Here is a 19,555-nt window from a genome sequence, read left to right as displayed (position 1 = left end):
CCCCAGGGCCCCTCTGCCCACTCTGGTTCACCTGCAGCTGCAGGAGACTATTCCAAGACAGCCTTCTGTCTTCCCACACTGAGTAGCAGCACCTTTCTCCTCTGCCTGTCTTAGCACTAGCAGGCCCCTCCCAACCCTGCCTGCTGGAGTAACCCTCAAACAATAGGAGATAGAGGCCATGGATAAATGCTTCAGTGGGACAATTCTAGGGCATTTATCTTCTCAAAGGAGCCCTGGCAGGACTGACCCCAGTTGTCACCAGCAGTCACCTGCTTGTTAACTCACAAGTTATTGACTTTTCTCGCTTTCCTGTCTCACTTTCCACCTCCTCAGTTCAGCTCTCTGGGGTGCTCTCCCAAATACACCACCTGCATCTAGGTCTTCATCTGACTGTCTGGTTTTCTTGTGGGGTTGTGGGGAGGTATGCAAAGCAAGACAGAGACCCAAAATGTAAACCAAGATTCTTGTTTGAAGACTGAGTCTCTTTCCTCTCAACTTCAAGCTCCAGCAACTTACATAAGAAATGCAATCTGGCAGATAAAAATCACTTTCTCACTCCTCTTCAAGTTCTCAGTAGACCCTGCACCCAGCACTCAGAAGCCCTTCATTCATCTGGAAGCCCGTCTGTTGCCAGCCATCTCTGGGGATGTTGAGGAAGATGGTAAACAATCTCCTTCCTTTGCTCATCATTCTGGATGCTAGGAAAATATGTGCACAGACCCCTCATTTCCAAGCTGCCAACTTTTAGCATTTCATTTCGTTGCACATGCTGGAGGTTCATGCTATTCCTTAAGGAATGGATGTTTTAAAAATCTAAATAGAACTTTTACTTTCATGGTAAAATTCCTGCCATCCAAATACCATTTCTCTTCAGCATGACATTTTTTTCTCTTTTTCTTGTGGTGACTTTCTCCACCAACATGCCCTTTGGGCACTGCTCAGCATTATCCTTATGCAAAGTAGCCCCAGGCTTGCTTTTTCTAAAACCCTGGACCTCCAGAGAACTTCCCACGCTGGCACTGTCCACCTCCCTGCTGAAATCTGGGAACTTGCTTTCTACCCTTGGCTCTTAGGCTTGTCTAGGAGAAGCCAAGCACAGGTTGATTGGTGTGGTCTGGCCTAATGGTCAATAGTTATCACGGTGAGGAGGAAGAAGAGATGTGTTCAGTGATCTTTCTACACCACTTCTCTGTCTTGGTGACCATGTTCTGGCCCCATTCCCCTAGACCCCCACACTGCATCCCATTTTGCTGGAGCCCCTGCCTTCAATCCCTGATCCAAACTTTTGCTCTTCTACTTTCCCTATGTTGAGTTATCACGGCAGGAAACAGGTGGAGTGTGATGTCCATACTTTTAAGATCTGGATTCCTATCCCCATCTGACTCCACAACCACTTTTGACAACAGATATTTCACACTCTTCCTTTATCATCCTAAAACGGCATTTATAGTGGTTATAATATACCTACTAACAAAGGCTGTCTCCTTGACCAAACTCTAGCCAGGTTCCTCTGAGCCCTTTCTCAACTAGGCCCCAACCTTGGCCTACAAAGACTTGAACAAGCACTAATATAGTTCCTAACAGCTCAAGGCCACATTCTTAGGATACCTCTACCTTCCTTCCCTCTTAAAGTGCCTCCCTGAGAAAACTCAAGGTCGCTAAAAGAATTTATTGTAAGAGCCTGACTTTGAAAAGTACCAGTTTACAAGCCCAGATGGGTTTCAAATGGACCATTGCACCCCCACCATCACCTGTGTCCCACTTTTTGTAATTTTTCACTTTCCTGACTCTACTGAAATACTGCTTAACCTCCTTCCTATTCCCTCTTCTCCCTTTAAAACATCCGGTCACCTCTCTACAAATTCAAATTGCATTCAGTTCACGCTTGACTCTTTTCCCTATTGCAATAAAATAATACTGATTAAAACCTGTCCTTATCACTTTAACTACTGTCCAGTTTTGTTTATCTTTGATGCTGTACCCATGATATTTTTAAAAATCAATATAATGCCCAAATATAATTAAATATTGATATGGTTTGGCTCTGTGTCCCCACTCAAATCTCATCTTGAATTGTAACTCCCATAATTCCCACATGTCCAGGGAGGAACCCAGTGGGAGGTGATTGAATTATGGGGGTGGCTCTTTCCTGCACTGTTCTTGTAACAGTGAATGGGTCTCATGATATTTCATGGTTTTAAAAAACGGGAGTTTGCCTACACAAGCTCTCTCTTTGCCTGCTGCCATTCATGTAAGATGTGACTTGCTCCTCCTTGCCTTCTGCCATGATTGTGGGGCTTCCCCAGCCACTTGAAACTGTAAATCCAATTAAACCTCTTTCTTTTGTAAATTTCCCAGTCTCAGGTATGTCTTTATAAGCAGTGTGAAAAGGGACTAATACAAATATAAAATACATTCTATAACAAAAGGGCTGAGAAAAAAAAAGATAAAGATGCTCTCTTTGACAGTTGGGAACAACTGCCACAGAGAGCAACTTGGCAATATTCACCAACATGCTAAATGTACATATGCTTTAACTCAGCAGTTCCACTTCCAGGAACTCATCCCATAGGTAAACTTGTGCATGTGCAGAATGATGTATATTCAAGAAGCATTGGTTATAATTGGAAAATATTGGAAGCTACTTAAATTTCTATGAATAGGGCCCTGGCTAGATGAATTCAGGTACACCCATACAATGGAATAGTTTACAGATATTGAGGTAGAATTATGCTAACAGTATAAACTGACCTAACTCAAATACATATTTTAAGTGAAAAAAGTAAAATAGAGAACATTTTGTATTTTATGCTTCCATTTGGAGACTGTGTGTGTGTATGTGTGTGTGTGTGTGTGTGTGTGTGTGTGTGTGTGTGTGTGTATTTCTTTGATACTTATTGATTTGCTTGTATATGCATTGACTTTATCTGTAAGAATTTACTAAACGCTAAAACACTCCTTGCCTCTGCATGGTGGAGGAAGAAGAGTGAGGGGAAAAATTGATTTTCACTATATACCCCTTTGCACCTTTTAAATTTTGAATTATATGCACTTAATACTTATTCAAACCATTTTATTTTAAATTTTAAAACTATGAGCCTTTTCTGATAAGGTTGTCCTGGAACAGCTGTGTCCCAAAGCCTTAGTTCAAAGGAGGGCCCATGGCCACCATGCAGGCACCAGGCAGGTTGGTAAGGTAGGAGATGTCTCTGCTGGGGGCTGGGACCATTCCAGAGGACACAGACTTGCCCTCTGCTGTGAGGGCACCTCAGCTTCAGAGAGAAGCTGGATCAGCAGGACCACAAAGACTCCCAGACTTCCCTTCAAGTACTTCAAGTCTCACTGTTTGCTAACACTTCCCAAGGAGAGCCATGGAGGCCTCTTCTAAACCTTCCTCAAAAGAAAGTGAACTAAGCAACAGGCCCGAGGACACTGGTGGCTGGTTTCCCTGGCAACTACGGTTCCTCTTTTAGCTTTTCAATATTAGTTTAAAAAGCAAAAGGAAAGCTTCTTCTGCAGAGAGCTCAATCAGCTGGGAGCTGACCTCTCATTCCTGTCATCCATTCATGAGGTGATCTCCCATTTCTGGTGGCTTTTCTAATCCTGGCTAAATGAAATGGTGCTAAGAACAATTCCTGTGGCTAATTGGGAGTCCACAATCCAACCAAGGGTCAGCAAATGGCTTTTCATTCATAGCTATCCATCTTGTAAGTCCAGTCAACTAAACTGATGAAACTAACAGCCGAATTTGGTGAACATTTATTGGTCACTTAGCATGTGTCCAGCACAATTCTTGCATTTGGGTGAATAAATCACAATTCCTGCTTTCCTGCACATCAGATGGCAGATGAGATGTTCATACAGATGAAGAGTTCATTCAACAAATATTCATTGAGCAGCTATGTCCCAAGCCCTATTGTAGGAAATTAAGATACAATATGGTAAGTGCTAACATTGAGTACATGCAAAGTGTTAGGAGAGTGTAGTGGCTCTGTGGCTGCCCTATTCATATTCCCTCGGGCCTCACTATCACGGTGCTTGCAGGCCCAGCTTCTGGTCGCCAGCATCTGCAGCTCTTCTCTGAAGGTTTCCACTGGGGGCTGGACCCTCAATGGGCCAGAAGTGCTAGGGAATGAATGCCCCAGGAGCTGCCCTTAGCCAGTGAGTGAGTGGAGTTGATGTATAGACATGCACGCACCTTTGCACCCTAGGGTGAGATGGCTCTGAGGCCCACGTTCTGCTCTGGCCCCTAGAGTGCCCCAGGAGGTTAACCACCACCCATAGCTTCACTTGCCCATGATCTCTGTGCTTTTTCTCTTGCTCTTCTCACCCACAGCCCTCTTCACTCCCTTGGGTGGTGTTGGAATTCGTGACCCTTGAACAAGAGGGTCCTCAAGGTCCACCCCAGATTTAGGATTCCTTTATTCCACCAACCTTATAGAAATGCCAGTGAACAAATAAAATGTTAATTTACAGGAATGTTTTACTCTGTTATGGGCCGAATGTTTGTGTCTCCCCAAATTCATATGTTGAAACTGTTAACCAAAAAGTGAGTGACTGTGGCAAGTGTCTAAATCCCAGTACAGGTTTATTGAGCCAAAGTGTGAGGATGCACCTGGGAAAAACACAAGCCACAGAAGCATCTGCAACCTGTCCTTTCCAGGAAACTCAGTATTTAAAGGGAAAGAGCAAGCAGGAGAAAAGAAGGGAAGGGTGTAGGCAGTGAGGCAAACAGCTATCTACTTGTGAGGCTCTGATTGATGCTCAAATAATCTACACTCTACATAAGGTAAACATCTGAAAAGAGGGAGTATGGGAAAAAGTTGATTATGCAGCCATCTCAGGGCAGGCAGAAGAGTGATTGATCTTATCTTGTCCTTGTGTATTAGTCCACTTTCACCCTACTGATAAAGACATACCCAAAACTGTGTAATTTATACAGGAAAAAGGGTTTAATGCACTTACGCATGGCTGGGGAGGCCTCACAATCATGGCAGAAGGCAAGGAGGAGCAAGTCACATCTTACATGGATGGCAGCATGCAGGGAAAATCCACCTTATAAAACCATCAGATCTGATGAGACTTATTCACAATCACAAGAACAGCATGAGAAAGACCTGCCCCCATAATTCAATTACCCCCCACTGGGTCCCTCCAACAACATGTGGGAATTCAACATGAGATGTGGATGGGGACACAGCCAAGCCATTTCATTTGTACCTGGGAAGATAAGCTTATAAACGACATTGTCAGGATGAAATTGAAGAAAGCTCAGTTTTAGGAGTTAAACTTGGCTTACAGACCTAAAGTTACAATTGGTGTGTGCTTGTTTTACAGGGGGATATGTTTCCTGAATGATTTAGAGACCTGCAAGGAATTTCCCTGTGAGCAATTTGTGAGGGTGACCATCCAGAGAGGTGGAAGGCCGTTCATCATTGTGGGAACCTGGCTTATGTATAAAGCTATGAAAACACAGGGTTGTGTCTGTTGTTTAAGCCACCCAGTCTGTGGTATTTTGTTATAGCATCCTGAGTTGACAGTGACACAATCTCTGTTAACGTACCTTTTATGTTCCCTCACCTGTAGCTATTCCCACCTCAGCCATCCGCTTCTCTGTAGATGTTTGTTTCAGGAAAAAGAAAGGCAGTGTTGCATGGCTCAGTCTCCAGGCTTAACTCTCCCCTTGACATAATGAGTTTGGGGATCTTGAGATTTCCAAGATTTGATTTTCTCGTACAAAGCCCTAACCCCCAATGTGATGGTATTAGGAGGTGGGGACTTTGGAAGATGATGGTGATTAGGTTTAGATGAAGTCAGATGGGGGAGGACCCTCATGATAGGATTAATGTCTTTATAAGAAGAGACACCGGAGAGCTAGCACTCTTGCTCTCTCTCTCTCTCTCCACCCCCCAACCTCCCTCTCTCTGCCACGTGTGGGTACAGCAAGAAGTAGTCCATCCGTAAGCCAGGAAAAGAGCCTTCACCAGGACCCTGCCATGCTGGCACCCTAATCTCAAATGTCCCAGTCTTCAGAACTGTGAAAAATAAATGTCCATTGTTTAAGCCACCAGTCCATGGTACTTGTTATAGCACCCTGAGTTGACAGTAACACAGCCACTATTGATTTCCCCTTCATATTCCCTCTCATGTAGCTATTCCTACCTCGGCCATCTGCTTCTCTCTTCTCTGCCTGAGGGCTTTCTCTGGCTCTGCAGGAGCAGGTAAGCCTATTTGGAAGTGAGAGGGAGCTAACACCTGCTGGAACAGCCCTCAACTAATGGGAAATGGGAGTTGGTGCTCCGGCTCTCCTTCTGGCCTCAAGTAGGCTGGCTATGAGCCATGTTCCAAGAGGTATCTCAGAGAGTCCCCAGGGGATTGGGTCCACAGCAGTCATCCACTCTACTCATTACTTCACTGTCTTCTCTCTTCCCTTCTCTCTTACTCCTGCTCCCTTGGAATCACTCTCAAATAAATTACCTGTATCCAGGTGCTGTCCCAGGCTCTGCTTTTGTAGGAACCCAAACTATGACAAGATATTCTAAAGAAATTCATCATTAGGAAAAGGAAACACTTCACAATGACCATAGTTACTTCCCTCTTTCCAGTCTAATCATTCCAGATATTGGCAGATGATATTGGCTATGTGGACTTTGAAAAATTCCAGGACAAATAATAGTATTTTAATACATGTTCAGGAGAAAAAAAGACCCAAAAAAGAAGCCTTCTAACCGTCACGTTTCTGATCACAGCAAATAGCCTCCTGCCTTCTGGTAAGTGGGGCTTGCTTGTAACAAGCTTAAATTCTATGAATAATAAATCAGGAGGCTCTAGCATGTCCCTGGAAATTCCACTAAGTTTTCTACACATACAAAATTGACATATGTCTTTGAGCTAGGTCTCATGACTAAAAAAATCGTGTTTTGAAAATATATCTGTTTCAGGGACTAATCTTCAGGGATACCTCCCCAACTCTGAGCAAGATCTCACTTAAATTCATTTCACCGCAATCAGATGGGAATTTCTAGACTCCAAACCAGTGAACAGTCACAGGTTTCCTCTCTCCACTATTTCCTTTCCAATGCGGCATCTGGATATGGCGCCCTCCACTCTCAGTCCTCCGGATAAAGGCAGGGACCAGCTGGTGCGTCTCATTCCATGATGGGGAAGAGTGGGTGGTGGTGGGAAGGACACAGAGGGCACTGCCTTTTCCATTCCTTTTCTGAGACAAGAGAATGAGCTTGGCAGAAAAGTTAGTTACTGTCTCACATTTGATGAAATACAAAACAATCTCCAAACAGTGCAAACTCCCATACAACTTCCTTTTTCTCTATTTGGACTGAAAAGCAAAACCATTTCTCCATAATGTACATACATAGCAAGGTCTACACAGCAGAGAGCCTAACAGGGCATCCTCCAGCAGTGGTTTGCATACGTTCATGCGGGTGCCCAGTCCTCCGCAGACCCTCCCCCTACTCTACTTTTCTTGAAAACATGTGTGCACCTTCCATGCCTGCTGTGTATTTTTTAAATTGTCTGTCTCCTCCACTAGAATGGAAGCATCACAAGCACAGGGATTTTGTCTGTCTTGCTCACCATTGAATCCCAACAGTGCCTGAAAGACAGTTGGTGTCTTTGATAAGGTTATACTAAAATTAGACAGACTTGAGTACATGTCGTTTATTTGGGAGAGGAGGAAGAAATGAGAAGAGTAAGAAAAAGAAGGAGGAAAAAACAACTAAAGAGATGTTATCGGCTGGGCTTGGTGGCTCACACTTGTAATCCCAACACTTTGGGAGACTGAGAAGGGAGGATTACTTGAGCCTAGGAATTTGAGACAAGCCTAGGCAACATGGTGAGACCCTGTCTCTACAAAAAATTTAAGTATTAGCAGAGTATGGTGGTGTGCACCTGTGTTCCCAGCTACTAAGGAGGCTGAGGTGGGAAGATTGTTTAAGCCAGGAAGCTGGGTTTGCACCACTGCACTCCAGCCTGGGTGACAGAGTAAGACCCTGTCTAAAGAGAGAGAGTGAGAGAGAGAGAGCTGTTATCAAGTTCACCTCTACAGGCAAAGGACCGTCAAGAAGTCTTTAGAAGCTTCCAGAAGGGTTCATACAGAGAGACTGGGGTTCCCATTCCCCACTGGCTGAAGATTGTCTTTCGGGGAGATAACACCCATACTTACAGGCTGAACCTCTGCAGGGGCTGAACTTTGAAGGAGATAAGCCAAGAGGGGTGCTTTGAAAGCTTGAAGTGGGAATGCTGTCTTGCTGAAAACTGCCCAGCCTGGCTAGGCTGCAGCTGAAGCCAGAGGGAGAACGTGGAACTGTGGTGAGGAGCACCAAAGGCATCTGCCTCAGGAGACATCAAGCCCATTTTTTTAAGTGAACAAATGGATTATCTTTAATGCGGATACGCATCTGGATTACAGAAATAGTGTCGGCTCCAGGCCTAACTTGCTTAGGAACGATAGTCAGAATAATTAGTACCTGTTGACCCTGTAAGAAGGAAAAATCATGACTATGGCCAAGGAGTTCAGATCCCTTATGTCTTTCTATTTTCCTAGCAGCTCTTCTATCACACATTTCCTGCTCAAAATTTCCACTCCTGAGAGACAAGCGGCTACAACTGCTTTATTTTACAATAAAGAGGCAAGCAGCTCTCTTTATCGTAAATGAGAAAGGCCCATGCACAAGCCCTTCTTCAGCTTCTGATGGTCCCTGTCACCTCTGGCTCTGCACTGGCATTTCCACGCTGGCCTCCTTGGCCCACTTGTCTGGTTCTGTACCAGCTCCCTTTCCTCCACTCACTCCTTCACGCTGTCACTCCTCAGCGGTCTGTCTAGAGGCACCCTGCCACCCACTGCTAGCTGCCTTCCTCAACTCTCCCTATAACTCCCAGGCTGACAGCCACCACCCACATGCCAGACTCTGGGTCCACCCCTCCAGTGTCTCTCTGCTCAGGACAAAGGCTCCCAAACTCCTCCTAGACTGTCAATGCACAAACGATCAACCAATCCCATACTGGACTCATTACCCACTCCCCACTGGCCCACCACCACCACGGCCACACTCCAAGCCTGCTTTTCCTTCTCAATTCCCTGTCTTGGATAATACTCTACCACCCACCCTTGTCTCCCAGCCTGGAAACTCAAGGTCAGCCTCAGTCACCAAGTCCGGTTCCCTCTACCAGTTTCCTGAGCAGCAACAAGTTGTTCCCTGGGAGGCTGGAATTTTTCTTCTTTTCTCTACTTTTGTTTTCTGAATGTTCTCTGATGAACACTTATGACTTGCATAATGTTTATTATGTTTCCTAATAATTAATGGGTTTCATAATGGCTTATGATTCTAAAACAAATCTACCTTGATTGTTCCTGCTTGCCCATCCCCGAGGGCCTCCTATCCAGCCCTCCCCTTCCAGTCCCTCTGCCTTTCGGGCATCTTCCATATTACCAGCTAGCTCCCCTCACCAAAACATTTCTCCAAGATTACCTCCTACCATCTCCATTCCATAGTCCCCAAATATCAGAATCGTTGAGAGGTGTTTGTCCACTTGTTTGCTTCAGCTCCCCTATTGTATTGTCAGCTCTTGTTCATACTGAATCCCTGGGGCCTGGCACAAAGTAAGTGTTGAATAAACATGAATTAAATGGACCAAGGCCAGGAGTTGAGTAACTGGTATAAGGTAGGGAATTTCTATAGAAATGGTCTCAAAGTGTGCTTGGTGGACTAGCATTTTCAGTATGGCCTGGGAACTTGTTAGAAATGTGGATTCTTGGTGGGGTGTGGTGGCTCACACCTGTAATCCCAGCATTTTGGGAGGCCAAGGTAGGTGGATCACCTGAGGTCAGAAGTTCGAGACCAACCTAGCCAACATGGTGAACCCTTGTCTCTACTAAAAATATAAAAATTAGCCAGGCATGGCAGCACATGCCTGTAATCCCAGCCGCTGGGGAGGCTGAGGCAGGAGAATCGTTTGAACTCGGGAGGCAGAGGTTGCAGTGAGCCAAGATCATGCCACAGTACTCCAGCCTGGGCGACAGAGTGAGACTCTGTCTCAAAGAAGGAAAGGCAAGGGAAGGAAGGAAGGAAGGAAGGAAGGAAGGAAGGAAGGAAGGAAGGAAGGAAGGAAGGAAGGAAGGAAGGAAATGAAGAAAGAAAGAAGGAAATAAAGAAAGAAGAAAGAAAGAAAGAGAGAGAGAAAGAGGGAAAGAGGGAGAAGGAGAGAGGGAGGGAGGTGGGAAGGAGGGAGGGAAGGAAGGAAGGAAGGGAGAGAGACAGAGAGGGAAAGAGGGAAGGGGAGAGAGGGAGGGAAGGAGGAAGGAAGGAAGAAAGGAAGGAAGGAAGGAAGGAAGGAGGAAGGAAGGAAGGAAGGAGGGAGGGAGGGAGGAAGGAAGGAAGGAAGGAAGGAATTCGGATTCTTGGGCCCTTCCGCAGACCTACTGAATTAGAAGCTCTGGGGGTATTTCGACAACAAGTTTATGTTTCCAGATATGTCTTGCCACAATCACAAATAAGACTAGGTTTCGCAACTGAACTACACAAACCTTAGCAGGCTCGTGGCGAAACCACTGGAAAGCATTTAATCAGCTCTTTCAAACATGTTGCCCATAGGTTGCAGAAACGCAGCTGCCTCTCAGGATTAGAAAGTGTAGCAGCAACGGGAGGCGTCCCTGGGCCGCCCCCCCAACCCCCCCCCCCCCCCCCCCGCCTCGCCCACTCCACCCCCACACTGGCGTTGCCACAGTCCCTCCATTCCAGAGGGAATTCCAGAGCGGAATACGGATTCCGATTTTAAAATAAGCGCTTCTAAATCTTTCTCCTTGCATCTAAGACGGGTGGGGGAAAGAAAGGGAGAGGAGTTGAGGTCCCAAGGTTCAAGGCCTGGTGATCTCCAGGTCCCAGGCTGGGCGGCCTCGGTGCACGGAGAGGGCGAGGGGCGTGTTGTGGAGCCTTGGCAAGGCGCTGCTCTTCCTCGCGCCTCGGTTTGCGGTCTGTGAAATGGGGTTGGCAGTGCCTTTGCAGGGAGGCGGCGAACTCAAGCACCAGCAAGCGGACTCGAACTCAAAGGGTTTCAGGGTGTAGACGACCAGAGCGCACTGAGGGGCTCCCGGTCGGCCCGCTCCGGAGCCGGGAGAGTAACCGCGTGCCGGGAAAGGCGCACGGCAGCCTTGGTGCCTCCCTTCCCTCCACCGGACGGGTGACTGACTAGGGGTGAGGTCCTCATCTCCAGGCTGCGCAGCTGAGTTCTGGAAGGTACTGTCCTGGGGGTGTGAGTGTGTGAGCCCTCAGGAAAGGTGGGAGGGGCGGATGCCGTGGTCTACCCGAGCTTGCGGGGGTGCGGTGGTCAAGTTCCCCAGGACCATCGCTGGCGCCGCTTGTGGACAACGGGGAACAGTGGGCGCCGCGGGTGGTGGTAACTTGGCCCGGGAAGAAAACACATCCCTTTCCCAAACCGGATTCCTCTGAGCAAAACCAGATGGTGTCATCCCCATTTTACAGCTGCGTAAAGAGAGGCCCAGGACACCAACAGCCAGCTGTGGCCAGAGCCCTTTCACTGACCCAGAACACTGGCCCTCGGAAACCTGGAGAACTGCGAGGGCTTTTAATGCGGCTGAGAAGAAAGTGAAGACCCCGATTCCTCCTCTCTCCTTCGAAAGAGCCGACACAGGTATGAAGACCAGCGCCTCGGACGCTCCGGGGTAGGGGGCCGACGCCCCCTCCCTCTCAGAATCACGCCTTGCTGACGCTCAGTCCTGCCCAGTGTCCACCCCCCACCCCCGCCCCCAGTTTCCTTTCTAGCCCCTCCGGTCCCCAAAGCGAACTAAGCTAGCGGCAGCTTCTCCATCCCGGAGGAGACTCCAAACTCCTAGGTTTCCCACCTTGGAGAGTACTGCTCTGGAATGCGCGGGGGAGCGGCAGCTGGAAAGGGTTGGGCGGAAGCTTCTCGGACCCAGAGGGGCGCGGACACCCGGCACCGCGCCTGGGAGGGATTAACTCCACCCCACTAGACCACCTCCCCCTCTCTCCCAGGAGCCACTTCAACCGGTTGTCGCCCCAGTGGCCGCCCTCTGAGCACGTGTTACTGCCAGTCTGCGTCAGCGTTGGGTAAATACATGACTGGCCGACGCCGCCGGGCGGGGCTATTTAAGAGACAGCCGCCCGCTGGTCCTCCCTGAACTTGGCTCAGCTGCCAGGCTGCTCCGGTTGGAAACGCCGAGCCAGCTGCGTCCTAATCCAAAAGGTAGGTCCCTCGGTTTGTCAGCGGGGGATCCAAGTGTCCTGTGTCTTTGAAGGATGCTGTCTTCAGCTTTGTGCCCATTTCCATTATGCTTTTCTATTTTCTGTGTCTTCCCTCCGAGAGCTCGAAAGACATTTCTTGAAGTCAGAAATAACGGCTCAGGGTCTAAAAGTGAGGTCTGGGTGGGTAGAGCTGCTTTAGAGCCTTTCATACGCCAGCATCATTAAGGGATGAACTACCCATTCGCTAAGATTCGCATGCAGATTGAGATTTGCTAGCTGTTACACAGCGGTGCGGGGGACTTTGCAATCTTTTCTAATAAAATATTAGAGGGTTTTAAGATTTAAATTCATTTTCTAAATACTGCAGAAAATTTCGAGGCTTTACGGATAGAAACTTGAGGGTGTTTTATCCACTAGCGATCTAAAATGCACGGGGCTTTCGAAGCCTGAGCGCTGGGCACATATTTCTGATTTTAAAACCTGCCTATGTTCTGCGTAGTGGCTTATTGCCATTTCCCACGTACACTTTGAGAAAACTTTATAAATACGGCTTTATTTATTGCTCCTACATTTTAAACTGTGCTTCTCTTTTTCATCATTTACTGTATTTCCATATTGAAAGCTTGTTAGCTATCTGGAAAAGTGCTTTCCCCAGGGTTCTCATTTCTCCCACGGAGTCTTCCCCTTAGGATATTTTTTTCACACTATTTTTAATCTCGTGGGGTTTTATTTTTCTTCTTTCAGTTAGAAGAGAGGCACTCTGCAAACACTTCCTCAAACTTTAGGAAAGCAAAAACATTCCTTCTGCTCAACACGGCAGAAAACAAGGTCTCTGCCCCTTGGTGCTGGGTGAGGAGTTCGCAAAGACCAGCCAGGTGCGCCCGGGGGCGCGCGCCATGGCACTCTGCTGGGGTCAGCGCTTGGCGAGCCCTCGTGCTTGCGGCGGCCTGGCGGGTCTGGAGCACCTGTGTTTGTCCTAAGCCCGCTTCTGGGTGCCCGGCCCGCCGCAGGAGCTCTGTTGCCCAGCCTTTCAGTTAACGCGCCCTCCTCCTTTGCTCCCTACAGCCATGAACAGCGGCGTGTGCCTGTGCGTGCTGATGGCGGTACTGGCGGCTGGCGCCCTGACGCAGCCGGTGCCTCCCGCAGATCCCGCGGGCTCCGGGCTGCAGCGGGCAGAGGAGGTGCCCCGTAGGCAGCTGAGGGTATCGCAGAGAACGGATGGCGAGTCCCGAGCGCACCTGGGCGCCCTGCTGGCAAGATACATCCAGCAGGCCCGGAAAGGTAAGAATGCTGCCTCCCCATCCCTCACTTCTGCCCTTGTTCCCAGGCTCCCGATGCTGACCCTCTTCTCTAGCGCTGGCCTGATGGGGATGACCTCTCTCGGTAGGAAACAAGCAACATGGTTTCTGGCGGTCCTTTGTAGCAATCTGAGAAGGGGTATGGAGGACTTAATTTATAAGTAAGGGGAACCTTCTTGAAAAGCTTTCTTTGAACTAATTTTTAGCAGTGTTGCTGATTAAGTTCAACACCATTTTACCAAGCCATTAAAAGATAATTATTGAACCCTAGGAAAGGGTTCCTAGATACACTGAATACCCTCTACTGAAAACGCAAAGGACCTTGGAGCCACCCAGATACCAACCCTTGGAAATCCTCTAGCAGGAAGGGGTCAATGCTGAGAATGCCTGAGATCTGGCTACAACAGTTTAAAAAAGCAGTGACAATGTGTCCATTTCCACCAAAGTATGTAACAGAAGGAAAGAATCAGCAGCAGTTTTGTGTTCTCCTTGCAATGACTTACAAATGATTACCCAACAAGAGAGGTATTTGTTTTTACTTTACTGTTGCAGAGATGGTCACAGTTGTAGCAAGAGCTGAGCAAGTCAGTTTTCTCAGCATCGAAGTCTTTCTCCAGGAATAAGGTGATTCAGCAGCTCACTAGCCGAGTGGCATGCAGGCAGTTCTGACCTGAGGCTAGCTTTCCCCTAAGCTCCTTTCAATTCTTTGTGTGATTCAGAGGGAGGCCCATTCATCTCTTGTGACCCATAGGAATCATGCTTTGGATTGGGGCAGCTTTTTTCTGCCAACTTTATCCCCAGTGACACTAATGATGAACACCGGCTGTGGAGCAGTGTGCTGAACAGTACAAACACAGCTGGACATTAAAAGAATTCAGCAGGCCAGGAGCAGTGGCTCACACCTGTAATCCCAGCACTTTGGGAGGTTGAGGCAGGTGGATCACATGAGGTCAGGAGTTCGAGACCAGCCTGACCAACATGGTGAAACCCCATCTCTACTAAAAATACAAAATTAGCTGGGCATGGTGGCACATGCTTGTAATCCCAGCTACATGGGAGGCTGAAGCAGGAGAGTAGCTTGAACTTGGGAGGTGGAGGTTGCAGTGAGCCGAGATTGTGCCATTGCACTCTGGCCTGAGTAACAAGAGTGAAACTGTCTTAAAAAAAAAAAAAAAAAAAAAAAAGAACTTAGCAAACACTGCTGGAAGGGATGTGGTAGGTGTGTTGCCTTTTCCATGAAGCTCTCTTACCCAACTGGTGTTCCAGGGCCTGGATTTGAACCTTAACCCCTGGCTTGACCAGAGAGGGATAAGATGAAGAGCTTTGGCTCTACAGAGTTCTTCTGTGGGTTCACATGAAGGGAAGACTGGAACTCTGACCCAGAGGCTTCAGAAGGAAAGAACAAATCAGTGATTTGTTGTATTTCTTCCTGTCTTTGGGAAATTGCCCCACCCACCACCTTCTGTTTTGCTTTCCTGCTAATTAAATTGAAGAAGATAGAAATACTTATCAGATGGAGAGAGAAAGTCTGAAAGCTTTTGAGTTCCTGCTGATTCTCTGCCTGAAAATAATTTAGTATCTGTCCCCAGATACAGGCTGAATTTCAGCCAGACCAGTCTGAAATATCCTAGGCTTTTCATTTAACTGTGGACCTGGACTCCCCTCTCCAATTTAGGAAAGACCCTTGTTTTTCTTCTATGTAGGCTGAGGATATCTGCAAAAAGGCCTGAAATGTGCCGAATTGAGTCTTGGTTCCAAAATTGTTCTAGGGAAAAAAAAAAAAAAAGCTCATTACCAAATTATTTCCTAGAACCAATACTAGACAATGGCTCTTACAGCAAATCTTAGCTGGAAAGTTCTTTCTAGTCCCTCTTCTCAGCCCCCCTCTCCCTTTGCCTTCAGCCAATTGTGCCAAACAAACCCAGGAGGGAATAGCAATCACTTGGAAATTTAGATGCCAACACCTAGGATCAACTCTAGCTAAAAAACAAGCAAACTCTTCTATGTGACAAACATGAACTAGGACTACACATATAGATACTGCACAGTTTCTTTGAATATTTTACATATTTTGAGATCATATCAGATTTTTGCTCCACTATAGTATATATTACGCTTAAAAGTTCTAAACAAGACAATGCATTCTTTGAGCAGTACTTAAGAGTTTATCATTAGGAAATATCTGCAGCACTTTCAATGGCCCAAGAAGAAACAATTCTATTGGAGGGCAGTGGGTAAAGATATCTAGAGGCATTTAGTGTACGCCTCCCCCATGCCCAGCAAAGCTTCAATGCTACATCTATATTGTCTTTCTCAGCACAACAGCCCTGCACGGTGAATATTATTATACCCATTTTGCCAGTGTGGAAGCTGGGGCTCTAAAAGCCTGAGTAACCTACATGCAGCTGCGTATCTACGCAACAGCAGGGCTGAGACTCTATCTAGTCCTGCTCCCCCCGGGAGGGCCTGGAAGCCATTCAGCTTCCTAGCTGTACTGCCTATTCCACATTTTAAAGTTTAAAAGAGCTAAACCCTTCAGTTGTAGCAAGAGCTAAGAAAGTCACTGTTTTCTCAGCACCAAAGTCTTTCTCCAGGAATAAGGTGATTCAGCAGCCCACTAGCTGAGTGACATGCAGACAGTCCCGAGGCTAGCTTTCCAATAAGCCCCTTCCAATTCTTTGTGTGATTCAGAGGGAGGCCCGTCCATCTCTTGTGGCCCATAGGAATCAGGCTTTGATCAATTCCATACATCAGATGTAAGCCCCTACTCTATGTCAGCACTGGGAAAGTGAGTGAGGACCCTGGTAAATACACATGACATGAGGACAGAACTGTACATGGAACGGGGAAGTCAGGGTGTGTGATAAATGCAGCTTCCATGACTGAACATGGTGCCCCCACCGTTAACTGAGGCTGCTTGCTCGTATTGAAGCTGTCACCTTGCTTCCATTAGATGGAAATTTTGGTTTTGCCCAGGCCTTAGAGTGGGCACTCATCATCACAGCAGGCAGGAGGATGGGTCATGTTTCCATGTGACTGTGTACAGGTAACTGGGTCTATAGGTTTTCCTGAATTCAAGGGTAATATTTCACCTGAATGATGAACAATTAAATAGCAGGGGCTATTTTTCTTCTACGTAGGCTGAGGATATCTGCAAAAAGGCCTGAAATGTGCTGAATTGACTGTTGGTTCCAAAACTGGGAACGGTTGGGGGTGGGGAGAGAAAGGGTGGGGATGTTGTTCTGTGTTGTTTCTGTTTTTAATTAAACTTGCTTAATTTCATTACCCAGGGTAACTGCCTTTGCATTTTCATTTATCAACACATAAGCCATAGTCTGACTCTACTCAGCCTATGGGCAGGAGCTGGCAAGGGCAGCCTCATGCAGAAGGGATATAGACCAGCATGACAGGAGGTGGGGACACAGTGGCCCCCAACACAGTGGGAGTCATTGAGTGGTCCTCCACTCCTCTACCATTGAATTGGCCTGGGTTTTGTCCATTGAAGTCCCTGAAGGGCCTTTCTTAAGACTGAGCTTGCACAGGAGAAGGTGTTCTACTGATTTTGTACCCCTGGAGGCTTCTGTCTATGAACTTTGAGCTAGGACTATGTCTCATGTCTCCAAATAAACTGCCTCTTCATGTCCCTGCTCACTCAGTGTGAGCTCTACAAAAGGATCACACTGTTCCTGAAGACTTAACTTCCATCCCAATGGGACAATTTCAGGTTCAGTTATTGCATTTTGGTCAAAATTGCTGATTTAAATCACCTTTGTTATCACCTCTCTCCCCCGCTTCTTTGAGTCTTACTGAGGTGCCAAGATTTAATCCGACAGTCTTTTTCTGAATATCATTTTTAATTGATATTGATTTATCATTAAAAATAAAATGATCATCAACTCAAAACACTTACTGATAAATGACAAAAGATTTCTGAATATAACTTTCAAATTCATATTTTTAAAAGAGTATTTATGTAGCAAAGGGGCTTTATTTATCTATTTTTTATTATACTTTAAGCTCTGGGGTACATGTGCAGAACATGCAGGTTTGTTACATAGGTATACACATGCCATGGTGGTTTGCTGCACCCATCAACCAGTCATCTACATTAGGTATTTCTCCTAATGCTATCCCTCCCCTAACCCCCACCCCCTGATAGGCCCTGGTGTGTGATGTTCCCCTCCCTGTGTCCATGTATTCTCATTGTTCAACTTCCATTTATGAGTGAGAACGTGCGGTGTTTGGTCTTCTGTTCCTGTGTTAGTTTGCTGAGAATGATGGTTTCCAGCTTCATCCATGTCCCTGCAAAGGACATGAATGCATCCTTTTTAAGGCTGCATAGTACTCCATGGTGTAAATGTGCCACATTTTCTTTATCCAGTCTATCATTGATGGGCATTTGGGTTGGTTCCAAGTCTTTGCTATTGTGAATAGTGCTGCAGTAAACATACATGTGCATGTGTCTTTATAGCAGAATGGTTTATAATCCTTTGGGTATATACCCAGTAATGGGATTGCTGGGTCATATGGTATTTCTGGTTCTAGATCCTTGAGGGATTGCCACACTGTCTTCCACAATGGTTGAACTAGTTTACACTCCCACCAACGATTTTTTTTTTAACCATTCCAACATCAAGATATTATAATTGTGCTACCTTAATAACAAGAGCTCTCCAGGAGTCAGGAATGTTGATGGATATTAAGGGATGAATTTAGGAACAATTAAGTACTGGAAAAATCTTTGGTTGGTTTCTGCTGATGCCATCTACAAAAGGAAAACACCCATCTACCAAAAGAAAGCAAACGGTAGGGAGACTAAGGAAAATCTAGGCAAGTCCCCAGACTGCAAGGCTGGATAAAATGAATCCACCTAAATACTTGCAGAACGCAAAGCACACCCCTAACTTGTAAATATATTGTCCTCTCTCCAGTTACACAGACACTGGTCCTTCTCCTCTCTCAGATTTTGGTCCATCAATTCCACTACTTTGATAGCTCTTTGATACCTTTAAGGTGGTGTCTGCTATATTGTGTCTGGCTTTTTCCATTGCTCTCCTTCACAAATTGAACTAGAGATGCTTTTAGATGCAATGTCCCTGTTTCCTTCCTCCCTGCTCCTTGTAGCTCCTTCTGGACGAATGTCCATCGTTAAGAACCTGCAGAACCTGGACCCCAGCCACAGGATAAGTGACCGGGACTACATGGGCTGGATGGATTTTGGCCGTCGCAGTGCCGAGGAGTATGAGTACCCCTCCTAGAGGACCCAGCCTCCATCAGCCCAACGGGAAGCAACCTCCCAACCCAGAGGAGGCAGAATAAGAAAACAATCACACTCATAACTCATTGTCTGTGGAGTTTGACATTGTATGTATCTATTTATTAAGTTCTCAATGTGAAAAATTTGTCTGTAAGATTGTCCAGTGCAACCACACACCTCACCAGAATTGTGCAAATGGAAGACAAAATGTTTTCTTCACCTGTGACTCCTGGTCTGAAAATGTTGTTATGCTATTAAAGTGATTTCATTCTGCCCTGTCATTCCCTGCGTCTACTGAGGGCAAAGGGCTCCATTTGGTCCTCAGAACATGCAAGGAGGGAAGGCTGATAGATGCTACACCGGGACAAATCCTTGTAGTAGATGTCCCCAGAAAGGGCTTGGGAAATGCAGCTCAGGCCTGGAGCTGACTTTGCTACAGGCCAGGTGGACAGTGAAAGGGCCATCTGTGGGCAACTCCAGAGCCCAGCCCTGGCCACCCTGATCCCCGATCTTATTTACCAATCCTACTCCCATCAGGGTTTCCTTGGGGTTCTCTTGACCTTTAAACAAGTTACAGGCAGTAACTGGCCATGGTTTTGCATACATTTGATCACTCCATGGCTCTGTGGCACAGAAGTTATCATCCTTTCTTTACAGATGAGGAAACAGGCTCTGAAGAGTGAAAGTGACTGGCCCTTATGCCCCGTCTAAGGAGATTCACAGACTGGAGGGCTTAATGTTCCGAGGCTATCAGGACCTTC

At 46.7% G+C, this 19,555-nt stretch overlaps 1 protein-coding gene and 1 pseudogene across 1 annotated transcript; one reads left to right on the top strand and one right to left on the bottom strand.

Moving 5' to 3' along the window:
• The window catches only part of LOC101149813 (sal-like protein 4), a 57,287-nt pseudogene extending 46,064 nt beyond the window's left edge, over positions 1 to 11,223 (bottom strand).
• Positions 10,750 to 19,075, top strand: CCK (cholecystokinin). Its single transcript, XM_031009881.3, has 5 exons — positions 10,750 to 11,252; positions 11,499 to 11,667; positions 12,030 to 12,240; positions 13,305 to 13,520; positions 18,662 to 19,075. The coding sequence occupies exons 4-5, from the start codon at positions 13,307 to 13,309 to the stop codon at positions 18,793 to 18,795; spliced, it is 348 nt and encodes a 115-aa protein (XP_030865741.1). The 5' UTR covers positions 10,750 to 11,252; positions 11,499 to 11,667; positions 12,030 to 12,240; positions 13,305 to 13,306; the 3' UTR covers positions 18,796 to 19,075.
• The last annotated feature ends 480 nt before the right edge of the window (positions 19,076 to 19,555 follow it).

The sequence above is a fragment of the Gorilla gorilla genome, chromosome 2, assembly GCF_029281585.2.
Source record: "Gorilla gorilla gorilla isolate KB3781 chromosome 2, NHGRI_mGorGor1-v2.1_pri, whole genome shotgun sequence".
In the NCBI taxonomy this organism is placed as follows: Eukaryota; Metazoa; Chordata; class Mammalia; order Primates; family Hominidae; genus Gorilla; species Gorilla gorilla.
This window is presented reverse-complemented; position numbering and strand designations above follow the sequence as displayed.

Bases quoted from the DNA above. Each gene is read 5' to 3' on its own strand.
- CCK (XM_031009881.3), top strand. From the start codon at position 13,307: ATGAACAGCGGCGTGTGCCTGTGCGTGCTGATGGCGGTACTGGCGGCT. The intron at 13,521-18,661 runs GTAAGAATGCTG...TGCTCCTTGTAG, and splicing joins CATCCAGCAGGCCCGGAAAG to CTCCTTCTGGACGAATGTCC.